Below are 14,231 nucleotides of genomic sequence, written 5' to 3'. Positions count from 1 at the left end.
AATATGTCTTGACGAAAAAAACGAGTTGGAGTAACAAGGGAGTAGTTAAAGGTTAAAGGTTATTTACAAAAAGCTTGCCTCATGTGAAGAGGTCTAAACAAGTCATGATTACAGACGACAAAGCTAGATTGCTCCCTCTACACCTCCTTTCGAGGAGGAGTAAAAAGTGTAACCTTAGAGCTCTGGAACAAGCCAACAAAATTCGGGACAGGGTAAATCTTACCCCAAGAACAGGCGAATAAAACGTTTTAGGGTAAAAAAATTACACTTTTTGTCATCGGACAAGCGAAAAAAAACCACCTATTCTCTTCACCGTCCTAAAGTCTCCACTCCGCCGGGAGTAGTGGCGTACTCCTGTAATCCCAAGCGTCTGGGAGGCAGAGTTTGTGGATGGCCGTTTGAGGAAGACCACCAATACCCCAACGGGTGGTCGGAATACTTCCGCCACGGGTGTCCCCACGTATGATACAAACTAGTTTGTATAACTTGTGGTACCCCCAGTAGTGCCTAGTGGAATTGGGGGTATATAAATACTATAATCTGATGTCCCCACGTATTCCCCCGTTGGTGTGGCCGTTACACATATCTCGCCCTGATTAATCAAATGGACGAGAGGACTGAATCAAAGAATATAAAGAATATATTCTTTGACTGAATTGTCCCACTGGGAGTAGTGGCGTACTCCTGTAATCCAGAGCGTCTGGGAGGCAGAGTTTGTGGATGGCCGTGTGAGGATGACCACCAATCCCCCAACGGGTGATCGGAATACTTCCGCCACGGGTGTCCCCACCTCTGTCCCCACGTATCGCCCCGTTGGCGTGGCCGTTACACTTATCTCACCCTGATTAATCAGTTATGCTGGTGTCTAAGGCCTTGTGGAGCATGTGGACAGGTACCTCTGCGTGCAATTTCTCTGCCCTTTTTAAACTCGAACCCTTGCGCAGAACAAGAAGCAATGGAGCTAAAATAATAAAACCTCACATAGTATTACGAACATAGTTCCCTGTAATATACTATTGTTATTATTTTTTTTAGATATTTATTCCTTCCTTTTCTCCCTTTTTATTAATATTATTATTTAGTATATACCTACTGTATTGTCTTGGACTTACCGTTACATATAAGCTATCCTAGCTTCTTGGTTTTATTTATTGCAAATAAATAAATAAAATAAATGTGTGTAAACTGTGTATATATAAAAAAAAAAGACTCGACTAAAAAAAAGTCTCCACTCCGCGAGTCCGCTTTATGTCAGTGGAGTAACTTGAAACCTTTTTCTTTCATCAAATTATTCAAATATTATAGCTTTTAGATTTGATTTAAAAAGTAGTTCCCGGTGGGTAAAATCGCACAGTTAATTTATTTCAACCACCATTTCGTACGGATAAAACAACTAATCTTAAGCCTTGGTTAATTTATCGCTTTTTAAGTTTTTCTGTTCAAAATGGCCAGTAATAAATTTCAAAACATTTTGGGTGACTTGGGTCGCCCGACCTTAAGGGGAATACGAAAATGTCACAAATGTGGCCATTTCAATGGTACAAGAGGAAAAATTTGCAAGAATAAAACTTGTGACGTAGTGTTCAAAGAGAACACTGAGAAGAAACGACCACTTGTTGTTGCTGAAGCTGTGAAGATTGTAACAGGATCAAGTAGCCAAGTAATTTGTAGCTTATTTCCAGAGCAAACTCATTTGGTCTTAATTATAAGTTGTCTTTTTTAGATTTACTCTGTAAAAATTAAAGAAAAAGGTCCTGATACACGAGGGTTTGTCCAGCTCTCTATAAATGATGTAAATGAAGAAATGGAAGAGCTTGGCTTGGAATCTCCTGTCTCTACTACGTATTGTTTTGTGGATGGTTGTGTTAAATCACTTGTGTCTAGAGATAGTCTGTCCTATTTATCAGGAACTACTGCAGCGAGTCAATGTTCACACCTGACTTCGTGTTATTCATGTTCTACAGAAGCCATTCCATTGACACTGAAAAATTCAGTTTTAAATACATTGCCATTTTCAAGCAAAATGAAACAATTAATATGGACCTTGGCAACCCAATCATCTGGACCCTTAGGTTTTTTTGTTTATTCAGTTTTTTTTAAACATTTTGTCTTTTAAAATCTGATCATTTAAATATAGCTTATTTTCATCTCATTTTAGTGCAGAGAGTTTCGAAGCAGAACTTGGTTATTAAATGTAAAGTCAGTGCCAGAAATCCTTTAGGGCTTTTGCATATATTGTTCTTTGATACTTCAAAAAACCGAGATAAACCAGAATTTAGATATCAATGTGGCTGTAGAACGTCAAAAGTAACTACTATTTTCATGTTATGTTAAGCTAATGTTAATTATCTCATTTGCATATTTCTAAGCAATTACAAAAGCTTGGTACCAAAGGAGACGAGAGCAAACTTCATTGCGTTCATTTTTACGCAAGCCTTTGCGCATTTGCTAGCAGTGATAACCTTTTGCGTGAAGAGTTTGCTCAATATCTATTCTTAAAACCTTTATTATCGGGTAAATGTTTTATCCAGAGATTAGCTTTTGCTTTTTTGAAAAATGGTTTTTAAATTTTTTAGTTTTATTCTTAAAGAATCTCCTTGCCAATTGGATCAGCCTCTCTTGTTTCTTCCTTCTCCTTCCACAAGTTCAAATATCGAAGTTAATAATCCAAATTTGGCTGGTACAATGGTTGAAGAAGAAAATGAACTTCAAGAATTAGCAAATGAGGATGTCACCGGTGTTGAAATAATGGGTGAAGTTGATCTTAATTTAACGCATCACACTTTATTGGGAGATGCTTCTGATATGGATTCCCAATCAACGCATGAAACTCAACTCATTCTTCAAGATCTTCGTTTTTCTTGTATAAGAAAAAACAAACTAGACATTGAAACTTCACCTGGTATGAGTATAACATTCTGAATAAGTTCATTATAATTTTTACCACAAGTTTTTCCTTATATTTAGAATGTTTCACGGTGCATGTTAATGGGGATGACAGTGCCCTCTCACCATTATTTTCAATGTCAGAGAGCACTAGTCTATTAACACCTAGTAGCATCTCAACTTCGGAACCACTGAATATAGCCCCACCTTCTCCTCCTACCACAGAATCTAAGTCTCTGCAGTCAAAACCTTTTACGAGCGTAATGCCAACACCAAGAAAGATTAACCGTAAGGAAAAGTTTGTATAAGATTTTTGAATGGTTTTCATTGTGTCTCTTGATTGTTAATTATAGGCGTAAATGGTTTATCTTATGATGAAACTTGTGTTGCCCAAAGTTTCCTTGATTGGCTAGCCAGTGTAACAGAACGCGTCAATCAAACTATGCATTATCAATTTACAGGTATTTGCTATTAAGTATAATTTTTTTGCTTTTTTTTCTTAATGATGGATGTAAAATTGTTTAGGAAAACCCGATCCAATCAAATTCCAAGTTCCGAATGCCTTTTTTGAATGTTTGCAACAAAGAATATCAGCTGGAACAAATAAAAAGCGCCTTCCAAATTCAACCGTTGGTTTTATACAAAAAGAAATGTTACCTCTAGGAACTTTCACTAAATATACTTGGAAAATAACTAATGTACTTCATTTGAAAACCATATTTGATACAGCATTAGTGAGTGAGCATTTGACATTTTCTATTAAACTCAAATCACTACATTTTTTTCTGTTGAAGGTACCACTGGAAGTTACTCGTAAGTTTGTTAGAACTAGAGACGATGGATTTGAAGTTTATTACGGAGGCAAAGATTCTGCAGATTTAGTCAACTTTAGTAAACTGGGAAAGTCTCCCTTAATTAAACCAGTGGAATACAAGACATTTTTAAGAGTTGGTAAGGAAATTTTTATTTCTTTTTATATATTTTGTAGCTACAAGAAGTTTTTTTAGGAATAATGTCAGGTGTACAAAAGGAGCCAGTGCCGTTTATAATAGAATGGGTCCCGGATTTGTTGCCAAAATGTAAGATTGGTGAAATGACCATTTCTTTTCAATTTGGTCATTTGAAAAATGGGCAGTTAGTGGAATGGACAAAATTGGAAAAAAAATTGACTTCACTAGCACCAATGGTCACCAATAATCCTTCTATCAGGAAAAGAAAGATACAGCCGAACATTCTTTGTGAGTTCATATTTGAAAACTATAATTGATTTCTAATCAATAGTTAAGCCATAATAATTCAAAAATCTTGTTTTGCAAAGAATTTTAAATTTCATTTAGGTGGTGAAAATTAATCGAAATGTAATGATTATCAACTGTCTAATTGAAACTGAAACTTAAGTTAAAACCTAATAGCTCTTGAGATATTTTCTCAATGACCTTGAAGATGATGTTCATGGTCATTGGAAATTTCAATTCATAATGTCTTCTTCCATAAGGGAACTTTTAGATTTTTGGCTTATGTAGATTTTACTATTTTTACATAAACCGTATTATTTAAGTTCAGTACCGTTTGTGCAGGAAATTATCCTATCCCTCAATTTGAGCTTCATATATATTGTAAATAGTGAATTATATGCAAATATTGAGATCTCATGTATTGTACATTACTTTTAGCTGGAAAGTAAAACTTCTGGTGGAAATACGACTGATGTGGATATGAATTCCAACTTTTTATTTGATTTTAATATCAAAATTGTGTTAAGTTAACCAAACTGTTTTGGGAAAACATCTTATCAGGAGTTGTTTTATGCGCTGAGAGTAAATATAGTAGAGACATTGACAATGAAGATATATCTTCTATATCCATAATGAGCTAATGTTTATGCAACCAGTGGACAGACTACATCTTTGCCACCTGTGGAATGTATTATTGTCTAAACTTTTCCAGTCAGGAATAAGAGCCTCCTGCTTGCTTCTGGGAACCATTGAACCCCTAGGGGGCCTGAACATAACAAAGAAATTTGAAACTTGAAAAAACTGGAAGCTAGTTCTATTTTGCAATGAACCCATGAAGCTCTGTCAGAGTTTTTCAGATGAAAAAATGCTATCAATACGGTTGATTTGACAATGGATGATAACATATAGCTCGAAATTGGTGATGATGTTGCTGTTGAAGATATTTTAAGCTGTGAGAGAATTGGTATAGATAAGGAAGGCTAAAAAGGCTTGTAACTATTAAAGACAAATGACAAACTTTTCAGAAAATTTTATTGGACAAAAACGTTTACAGATCACGTGGGAAAGGTCCAAAGACAAAAAATGTGCATATATATATAGTGAAAATTAACATTGAACTTAGAAACACTTAGCATTCTTCTTAGTGCCTTGAAGCTTTGTCAAAAATCTTAAAAACATTAATGGTGCAAGGAATACAACTTTAGCTATAAAAAGCCAATGATGAATGATGTCAAAGATAATAAATTGAAAGCCCCAATAACCCTTTGGATGGCCAATTAGCAAACTGCTCCCAATTAGGCCAAATTATTTAATGAGAAAGAAAATCTGTATGAAAATTACACAAATCTTTATTTTCCTCCAAAGATATGCAATGGTTGAAGATACATATTTCTACTGCTATGAACTTGTAGAAGGTACGAATGAAATATTTTGGTATTGATTGGTTTATCATGATTGTTTCTCGGTATTTACCAGATTACTTCCTATTGCTTCAAGAGAGTAAAGTTCCTTCATTTGGTCTCGCTATTGCCCATGAAGGGATGGATGCCTGTTAGCATCAACCATCCTGCCATAAAACGCCACTTATCGTTGGCCTTAACTCCATTACTTTCACAGAAATAAGACTAATGGAAAACTTGAGTGAGTGTTATTTCTTTAATATTTTAGGTAATTAACTAAGCTTTAACTGTAATGCTCAAACTTAGTATATAGTGGCGCACTGGCCATAGAGTGAACCTGCCCGATGGCAGGTGGGCCCCTCATACATGATAGCGTTATACTTGTTAAAGCTGGGGCCATTTGTCTTCTGGCAGCCCAAAATATTAGAACCAGTCCGCCACTGTTAGTATAGTGTCCAAGATGATAAATTGGGTGACATCAACTATGTTATTTTACCAAAACCTATTCCCTGGTAATAGTGTTCACATTGACTTTGAAGTTAATAGCCTTTTAAAGTAACTTTTCTTTACACTATCCATAATGTGGGTTAAGTTAATAAAGAATGGCTGATTGCAATAAATTCAAAATTTACATTAGGTAATTTTTGTCTCGCTTATTTTCATATATATTCTATGTTAACAAGGGAGAACGCATGAACAGTGTACAACTTCTGCCCTTTTTTAATTTAAAATTTCTTTCAAATAACTTCTAAAGTTGTTGGTCTTATTAATTTTTTCGCGTATTTTACATTTCCGCCACGACAGACATAACGAACCCGCATTTTCGCTTTTAAACAACGCGCCTCGACAAGAAATGTTTTGATTGGTCGAAAGTTTTTTAAGTCAAAACTCATTGCATTTACCTGATTTCGGCCCCAAAATATTTAAAAAAAATTACCCAAAAAATTGTTAACTAACAAATTATGATAACGGTACTATTTGCATTTAATAATTCACTCTTTTTGAATGACGAATTGCGTTACGCACTGATAAAAAAGTAAGCGCCCCAAGGTTTTTTTTCGATTTCTTTAGAATGCATGACGTAATTTGAGATGACTAAAGAGACACTCCCATTAGTTTGTTTCACATTTTGTAGGGAGTACCTTTTACGTAGTAAATCGGAACTAGAAAACTATTACAGCAGTTATTGAAATTTACTAAAGATTTTAGCATCAATACACTAATTTGTATGTGATCATACGCGTTACTTTTGGTGACTATTAGTTTTCATTCGGAATTAATTTGAAAGAAGGTACTAAAACGCCTAGTGTTTAGTTTCTTTTTGTAAGTATTTATTACTTTTTTATCTTCATTAAACTCCCGAGTTTGTCAATTATTACGAACAAAAAATATCGAAATCCCCATACAATGGTATAAAAATGCGTGTCACGACATCCCGTTGAGGCTTCAATTTTGTCAGTATTGTAGACCAAACAAAATTGCGTACAGCCTTGGTAGAATTTCCTCTGTTTATTAAACTTCAATGCTAGCTAGGCTGATGTACATAAATTATAACATCCTATGTTTACACCTACATTACAGAAGGTTATTAAATGACAGAGCTGCCTGTGAGGAAACACAAAGAGGCTTATAGAGATAAATCCACCTGTGTTTAACCAAGCAGCAACTAAAGCTCTTGTGTAATAATTTATGTTTAACATAGATTGCGAAGCTTAACTGTATTTGGCTCAAAGAATGAGAAGAATTATTTGAAAGATGGAAAATATAAAGTCAAATGTGATTTCAAAGTCGAAGATTTCTGACCAGTCTGAATCTTTGGGATCTAGAACTGCATTGGAACTAGTTCGAAATTCAAGGTTCAGAAGTAGTTGTCCAGTATCAGTATCCAATCCAGAAAATGAGACTGGCTCAAGGCCTTTGACAGTGGCTTCATTTATGGCTATGAAAACTGGCAATAAAATTGGAAAAACTCATTTTCAAGGCAGGAACAGTCGTAAAGCTGTCATTCCAATTACTAGTAAGCATACATCGAGAGTGCTGAATAACCTAAATGTGGATTGTGTAGTGGCTGATATTCGAATTGATGAGTGCCAACAACCCAAGAGACTTCCAAAAAGTTCAGATAACATAAGTTATGAATCATTTGCGTCAAATTCTGAACAACCATCTAAATGTGAAGTTCACACTTTGTCGAATAGTAGTTGTAATTCGGATTGCATGTATAAAAATTGGAATAATTTAAGAAGTAAATTTAATCATTCCGTTTCATCATTTGGTTCAACAGCCAGTGAAGAAGATGTACCTATTTGGATACAGAAAAATTAACGAATAATTACTACTGTTTTATGTTTTTCTTTTTGGTTCGAGTTTTTTTATTAAATCTGTGATACTTTCAAGAATATCAAAATATTGCAAATATTGTAATATCCGTTTTGTTGTTTTTACTAGCAACTGTTAAATAGTAAAATTTAAGTCTCAGACTTATGGCGAAGCTTTTTCTTGAGTTGTAATGACTAATCTCAGGTTTTAAATGTTCTAAGGAACGTGTGTAATAGTAATTTCAAAGGTTATTGCAATAAAATTTACTTCCTTTGCATAAAATCATTGTCAATTTACTTTTAGTTATATTTTGTGAACTACTGAAAACCGTCACATAGAATTACTTTGTTGACATTTCGCAACAAGTATATCTCCTTCGTTCTCCCAAGAAAATCTACACTTTACCGCCATCTGTCGTACTGTTTAGCCTCATTATTTAACGAAAGTTTTGTATTGGTAGCAGCACCGTTATGCGGCTTATTCCTTGCAATTAATTTAGCTATTATAGCAATTTCATAGGTTTATTTACAATTTTTTTGAAAAACATATAATGAGCTTCATTTAAAAATATTCGTTGATCGAATGAGACTAGTATAGCTTTTTATTTTGCGCTAAACTCGTTCTAGGCCTTGGAAAAAATATTGATATTCGGGCCGAAAGTTTCGGCCCCCCCCTTGCTCAAGATAAGATTTAACTGGTCTGCTCCTCTATTGTTTTTAATGGCGTACATTAAATATAAAACTTCGCAAGAAATTTCTTTGTTTGAAATTCCATGGCAAGACATTCTCTTTCAATATGTTTTTCCCGGACTTTCGTGGAAAGATATATTTAATCTCAGGGCAACTTCTACATTGGGTAAATCAATCGTTTTAGAGTATTTGAAATCGAAGCAGAATTTTGATTATGCACCTGTTTGTGACAAATTTAATGCCTCCGTATTCAAACTGACGACTAAAGATTCCAGAAGCATAAGACACTTGTGCCTAAGAAACTGCAAGTGGCTTACCAATGATTTATTGAGACCAATTTTGCAACGTAACACTCACCTAACAAGCCTTGATCTTGGAGGCTGTTCTGCTCTTACAAATGCTTCTCTACAAATTGCGGCTGTCCACTGTAAAAGACTCGAAAGCCTTTCACTTAAAAATTGCCACTGGGTTAGTCCAGCAGCTGTAGTGTCATTAGCTTGCAACTGTCCTGCAATTCAAGTAATGGATCTTACTAGTTGCTGGGAGCTTTCTGACGAGGCATCGTGCGCATTGGCGGCAAATTGCTCATCTCTTCGAAGCCTTTCATTATCTAGAATATATGGGATAACCGATCAAACCTTAACAGTGTTAGCTTCTTATTGCAAACATCTAGAAGACCTGGATGTCTCCGGATGCTGGCGAATCACTGATTACGGTATTCGTATGGTTGGTGAATATTGCAAAAAACTTAAACGCCTTTCTGTCAGCGACTGCAGAGATGTCACTGAGTCTAGTCTGAATAGTTTAAGAGGTCGTTTAGTGGTTGATAGATCTGTGATGAATTATTTGCATTCTAGATCCTTGCCTTTATATTCAATTAGGCTACAAATTTAGTGAATCTTTAAAACCTTTTGTGTAGGTGCTGGCAGTGTGCTAATTTAAAATGAAATTAGGTTATTAAATTAAATATAAATTTTATTTACCACTTGGCTCTATTGTAGGAATAATTAGAGTGTAAATAGATTTCAAATCTCATTTAGATTGCTGGGAGTGGTACAAATAATCGTAGGAATAATGCGTGCAATATTGTATTACTACTATTACTAGCCACGATTTTATCGATACTTGGGCAAGTAAAAAGAGTGAATTTTAATGCACCTTCAAGAATGTTTAGAAATATAATTGTAGTAAAATTAGATCCATCATATTATATTTTATCATAGTTTATATACCTGTTAATGGTAGCTTTCCTCTACAGAAAATTTTTGCATCCTAGTCTTTCCATAGATTAAAAAATTATTGGAATGAACCTTTATAATACATTAGTGCCTGCCTATTTAAAGATTATTGATAGTTTTTTTCTATAAATTTAAAACTTTTAACATAAGTCGAAATGTGTAATACCAATAAAAAATTACATTTTGAATTAGAGATTTCAGAGCTGCGGATAGCTTTGAGTTCCTCAATTCAACTAAAAACTGTCCTGCGTGTGTGTTCTACAAATAATTTGAAATACAGGTCAAGCAGCAAGAACAGTTTTAAACCTGTGATACCATAATTTGTATTAATTTTTCCATGATGAATAATCATTAATGCTTCCACAATATCATTAAAGCTATTTTCCTCAGGAGCTTTCGCATTCCATTCAAAAAGATTATTTGCATATCAACCATTGAGTTAGCAAAAAAATTACTCGCTACGAGTTATAATTATAAATGGTACTCATTAATCTTTTATATTTATCTGGTTGGTTTTAGTTAAGAAATTTGACTGTCTGTGAATAGTTGAGTTGACTTATTAAGTAACTGAATATTGAAGTGCTCTCATAATTTGAAATAATTTTATACTAATGAACAAATTAATTGTACTATAAAATGTGTGATAAGCCGTGATGTTTTATTATCCAATTTTAAAGATTCGTAAGTTACTTAATGTTTATGTTAGGAAAGAAAGGTGATTGCAGTCTACAGAAGCGTGCTAAAATTAAAGAATTGTGACTGTCATTCGTGTTTATTTTTATTGTGAAGTGAAAACTAATTGCTCTCAGTAATCAAATGGCAGCAACATTTGTTGGTATATCACAAACCTGTATTTATACAAAAAAAAAGTGTAGGCTAAGAAATTTATCAAAACTGGCTTTAGAATCGAGTGGGTGTAAAAAACAGCTCCTTTTGGTTGTTATTTTAATTCTTGCGCTTAGACCAGAGCTAGGGGGGTAAGAACGAAATTTTTTTAAGACCCCGAAAAATAGGAGAGGAAAATGAAGCCTTTCTTGACGTCCAAAGCCTCCCAGAAAGTCTCTCCCCTCCCCACGTCTTGGAAAAGTAAACTTTTAGTTCTCCACCCCGTCTCATTGGCGGTCTTTTGGCATCCTCCGCAAAAACGAGGGAGAGTTTCCTGCTCCTTGACAACATCTCCCAGTTTGGAGTAGCTTGACGATCAGCGCGGCTCAGAAACGCACCGCTTCTGCCGCGATTAAGCAATAACGTTAATTACTTCTCTAAAACTCTTAATCCTTGAGTGGTTTTTCTTACGAGAAGAGGTACGTTTGGACGGCCTGGAATACTTAACGACCAATCACGACCTTGGCCCTCGGTATAAAACAGTTTTCTCTTCGGCGGGGTCCTCATAAACCGCGCGTAATCCTTCCTTCCGATCATATCCGAATTGGCCAAGATGGGCTTCCCGTCGTTTTGTCTCTTAGTATGTCTGCTTCTCGCTGCCTCTTCCTTGATTAGCGGGACCGGGGAGGTTCAACGCCGTCGGCGTTCCGATGACTCTCCGCAATTAGAAGCCCTGCGTTCTAAGCCTTTGGAAGGGTGTGGAAGGTGTGACGAGATCCAATGTAGACCGCCGAACGCCAATGGTGACAAACCCTGTTTGGCCGGAGTAATTAAAGACGTTTGCGGATGCTGTTACGTATGCGCCTTAAGAGAAGGCCAACGTTGTCACCCGTTATCACCCGGGGTTTCTGGACCATCGGGTTGCGGAGAGAATTTGGCTTGTCGTATTCGAACTGACCTACCACCCGAAGACTCTCCGGAAGCCCTTTGCGTTTGCAAGAAAAACGATGTCCTTTGCGGAAGCGACGGAAAAACCTACCTGAATGAATGTCAGTTGACCGAAGCCAGGTACCGAAAAAGAGTCGAAGAGGTTACCGAATCTTCTGGCAGACAGAGAAGGTTCATCGAAGATTCTAACTCTAATTTGATACCCTTAACGTCATCCGACGAAGATCCATTGTCCTTGAGGGCTGTTAGTCGTGGTCCTTGCAAATCTGGTGAGTCTTTCGTTTTATTTGTAATATATCGGGAAAATGTTTCTTACTATAAAGTGGCTTTATACGCGTTAGAGTTGTATCATGTGTTTGTTTATCTTCGGACTTCGAAGGACACGGAAATCATGGCCGCGTCTTTTCTTTGTAAATTTAGGTCGCCATAAAAGGAGTCTGAAAAAGCCCGTTTATCCCATTACAACGCAACAATTATATAAAACAGAATTGGGGAGTTTTTAATTACATTATAAATTGTAACGTATAATGGCGTTTCTTTGTGCAGTGGAGTGTAATTAGAAACTATTTCGAAGGACAGCCTATATCCTATTTAGATTTAGGATCCTGGAAACTATACATTTAAATATCCGAATTTTTATATTTATTTCGTATCAACGCTCTCGAAACGATAAACAGCAACTAGACATTAACATATTGTAATTCGTCGCGATATTTCTTCCTAATAATTATTTTTGATTTAAACTAGCCTTCGATATACAGGAAGTGTGATAAACTTTAGCGCGTAACGATGCCGTTATAAAATCATCGTCCCTCTTAGATTCATCATGTCCCCTAGAATATCGGATTACCTCGCTCCCCGACTTTATCTTATTTTTGTTTTTCCTTTAAACTTTTATACTTGATGACCTCGGATTTCTCCATTTTAAAACACCCCTTCGATTTGGGAATGGGAATATCCCAGTAAATCGTTAATCTGTATTAAAATACTTGGATGTCTGCTTTTCATCAAGTTCTTTTCCCTACGCGCATTCCTCGCTACTTGGCCTCCTAAACATTTCTCGCCGAAGGAAAGTGTTTATTTCCTTCTTATTTAGTCAGAGAAGACTTCTTTGAGCTCGCAATTGGGAAAATTGACGTGTCACGGTTTCCGAGAGCGCCTTAAACGCGTATAATATAGATTCTGGTGGACACAGAGGTCTTGCATACTAATATACGCGTGTGAGCAACGACAAAGCAATTAATTTCTGTGGATCCGTACGCGGAAATTATCTTAAATTTCGCACGTATACATGTAAGGACTGTACGAGATCCACGTGTAGGTCTTAAAGAAAAACAAACACCGCGTTCTCTCTTTCGTCGCTTCCAACATCTGTCTTAGGGATGTTCTAATTTTGGACGCTGGGTGAAAACGCCGACGAAGCTAGCTTATATCTAGGAACTGTTCCCTTCTTCGTTAGTAATTCGATGGTCTTTTACAGCTCCTAAGATAGTTTCTCCGCCGGAAGACGTTACCAACCATACTGGACACTTTGTGGCTTTGTCATGCGAAGCGACTGGATGGCCGGTGCCCGTTATCGAATGGCTTATCGACCGGGGAACTGGCAACATCATTCCTTTGCCCAGTAAATTGATCTAATATTGCGTAAGAACTAACAAAGATTTGGTGTTTTATTGAAGTTATTCTTCGTGCCAGGTGATGACCCTCACGTAGCTGTTCAGTCTCGTGGTGGTCCCAGTAATTACGAGGTGACGTCTTGGTTGCAGCTACTTAAAGTCGTGAATGATGACCAAGCGACTTATTGGTGCGTTGCTAAGAATGAAATGGGCGAAGATTCAGCTTCGGGGAAAGTTACCATCCTAAGGAGCAAGGAAGGCAAGGATATATTTTAAACTGCAATTTTTTGATACGCCAATTGTTTATGGGTGATATTATTATCTTTTAATAGGTAAAGGTCGTTCCGGTGAAAGGTCCAAATCTAGGGGAAGATACAGATTATAAGTCTTAACTTTATTTTTTTTACTTCAACACTTTTTTAAAACCTAGTGTTACTTATACATTCATAATATATCTGCCCGTCTACTTAGCATTTAATCTAAATTATTGGCGACTACGAGATAGGCCATTAACTATATAATTTGTGATTTCATAATTTGGTACTAAAATAGCGCTTTGACGTCGTTAACTCTAGTCAAGTAAGAAAGTTAGAGTGGCTTCAGCTGATTCTGAACAACAGAACTGAATGACACGCCTGCCAACAATATTACAGTGCCTGGGGAACTTCAGAAAGAATCAATTTTAGCATTGCAATTTACATAAACAAAATATCATTGTTACAGCTTCGTAGTTTTGAAATAAAAAATATTTTGTTCACGTAGATTTCATTTAATTTTTTTTTAATAATCTTCTCGTTCTGGCAACCCTACTGAGTATAACTAGAAACTTAGACTAATTAATACGCCGTATTCCACATAGGCTTAGAAGGACCAGGGATATCTTAATCGAAAGGAAATATCATGCCCTCATTTTGGAGATCGGGGGACAGGGGCCCACAAGTTGGTCATTTGCCCATTTTAGTGCTTTTAGGCGATTTTCAACTTTAAATCTACATAATTTTTTTAAATTAAGAGCGACTTGGTTGAAAATTATATTTTTAGTTAGTTATGATCATTTCTGAACTACGATTTATTT

At 36.0% G+C, this 14,231-nt stretch overlaps 3 protein-coding genes across 3 annotated transcripts in view; all 3 read left to right on the top strand.

The window, feature by feature from the left end:
• LOC149935261 (protein-lysine N-trimethyltransferase SMYD5-like) overlaps positions 1 to 14,231 on the top strand; it is a 286,480-nt gene that overhangs the window by 90,750 nt on the left and 181,499 nt on the right. The gene's annotated exons all lie outside the window — the stretch shown is intronic.
• Positions 1,302 to 7,313, top strand: LOC149935268 (uncharacterized protein C2orf42). Its single transcript, XM_090154276.1, has 13 exons — positions 1,302 to 1,660; positions 1,724 to 2,072; positions 2,159 to 2,307; positions 2,370 to 2,514; positions 2,591 to 2,902; positions 2,968 to 3,174; positions 3,240 to 3,347; positions 3,412 to 3,620; positions 3,681 to 3,837; positions 3,894 to 4,124; positions 4,560 to 5,536; positions 5,598 to 5,762; positions 7,224 to 7,313. The coding sequence occupies exons 1-11, from the start codon at positions 1,445 to 1,447 to the stop codon at positions 4,568 to 4,570; spliced, it is 2,094 nt and encodes a 697-aa protein (XP_090010402.1). The 5' UTR covers positions 1,302 to 1,444; the 3' UTR covers positions 4,571 to 5,536; positions 5,598 to 5,762; positions 7,224 to 7,313.
• On the top strand, positions 10,910 to 13,919 carry LOC149935267 (insulin-like growth factor-binding protein-related protein 1). Its single transcript, XM_090154297.1, has 4 exons — positions 10,910 to 11,809; positions 13,021 to 13,164; positions 13,236 to 13,415; positions 13,489 to 13,919. Exons 1-4 carry the CDS (start codon positions 11,206 to 11,208, stop codon positions 13,539 to 13,541), a joined length of 981 nt encoding a protein of 326 aa, XP_090010423.1. The 5' UTR covers positions 10,910 to 11,205; the 3' UTR covers positions 13,542 to 13,919.

The sequence above is a fragment of the Leiobunum rupestre genome, chromosome 7, assembly GCF_980474605.1.
Source record: "Leiobunum rupestre chromosome 7, qqLeiRupe1.1.hap1, whole genome shotgun sequence".
Taxonomy (NCBI): Eukaryota; Metazoa; Arthropoda; class Arachnida; order Opiliones; family Sclerosomatidae; genus Leiobunum; species Leiobunum rupestre.
This window is presented reverse-complemented; position numbering and strand designations above follow the sequence as displayed.

Bases quoted from the DNA above. Each gene is read 5' to 3' on its own strand.
- LOC149935268 (XM_090154276.1), top strand. From the start codon at position 1,445: ATGGCCAGTAATAAATTTCAAAACATTTTGGGTGACTTGGGTCGCCCG. The intron at 1,661-1,723 runs GTAATTTGTAGC...TGTCTTTTTTAG, and splicing joins TAACAGGATCAAGTAGCCAA to ATTTACTCTGTAAAAATTAA. The intron at 2,515-2,590 runs GTAAATGTTTTA...TTATTCTTAAAG, and splicing joins CTTAAAACCTTTATTATCGG to AATCTCCTTGCCAATTGGAT.
- LOC149935267 (XM_090154297.1), top strand. From the start codon at position 11,206: ATGGGCTTCCCGTCGTTTTGTCTCTTAGTATGTCTGCTTCTCGCTGCC. The intron at 11,810-13,020 runs GTGAGTCTTTCG...GGTCTTTTACAG, and splicing joins TCGTGGTCCTTGCAAATCTG to CTCCTAAGATAGTTTCTCCG. The intron at 13,165-13,235 runs GTAAATTGATCT...TCTTCGTGCCAG, and splicing joins CAACATCATTCCTTTGCCCA to GTGATGACCCTCACGTAGCT.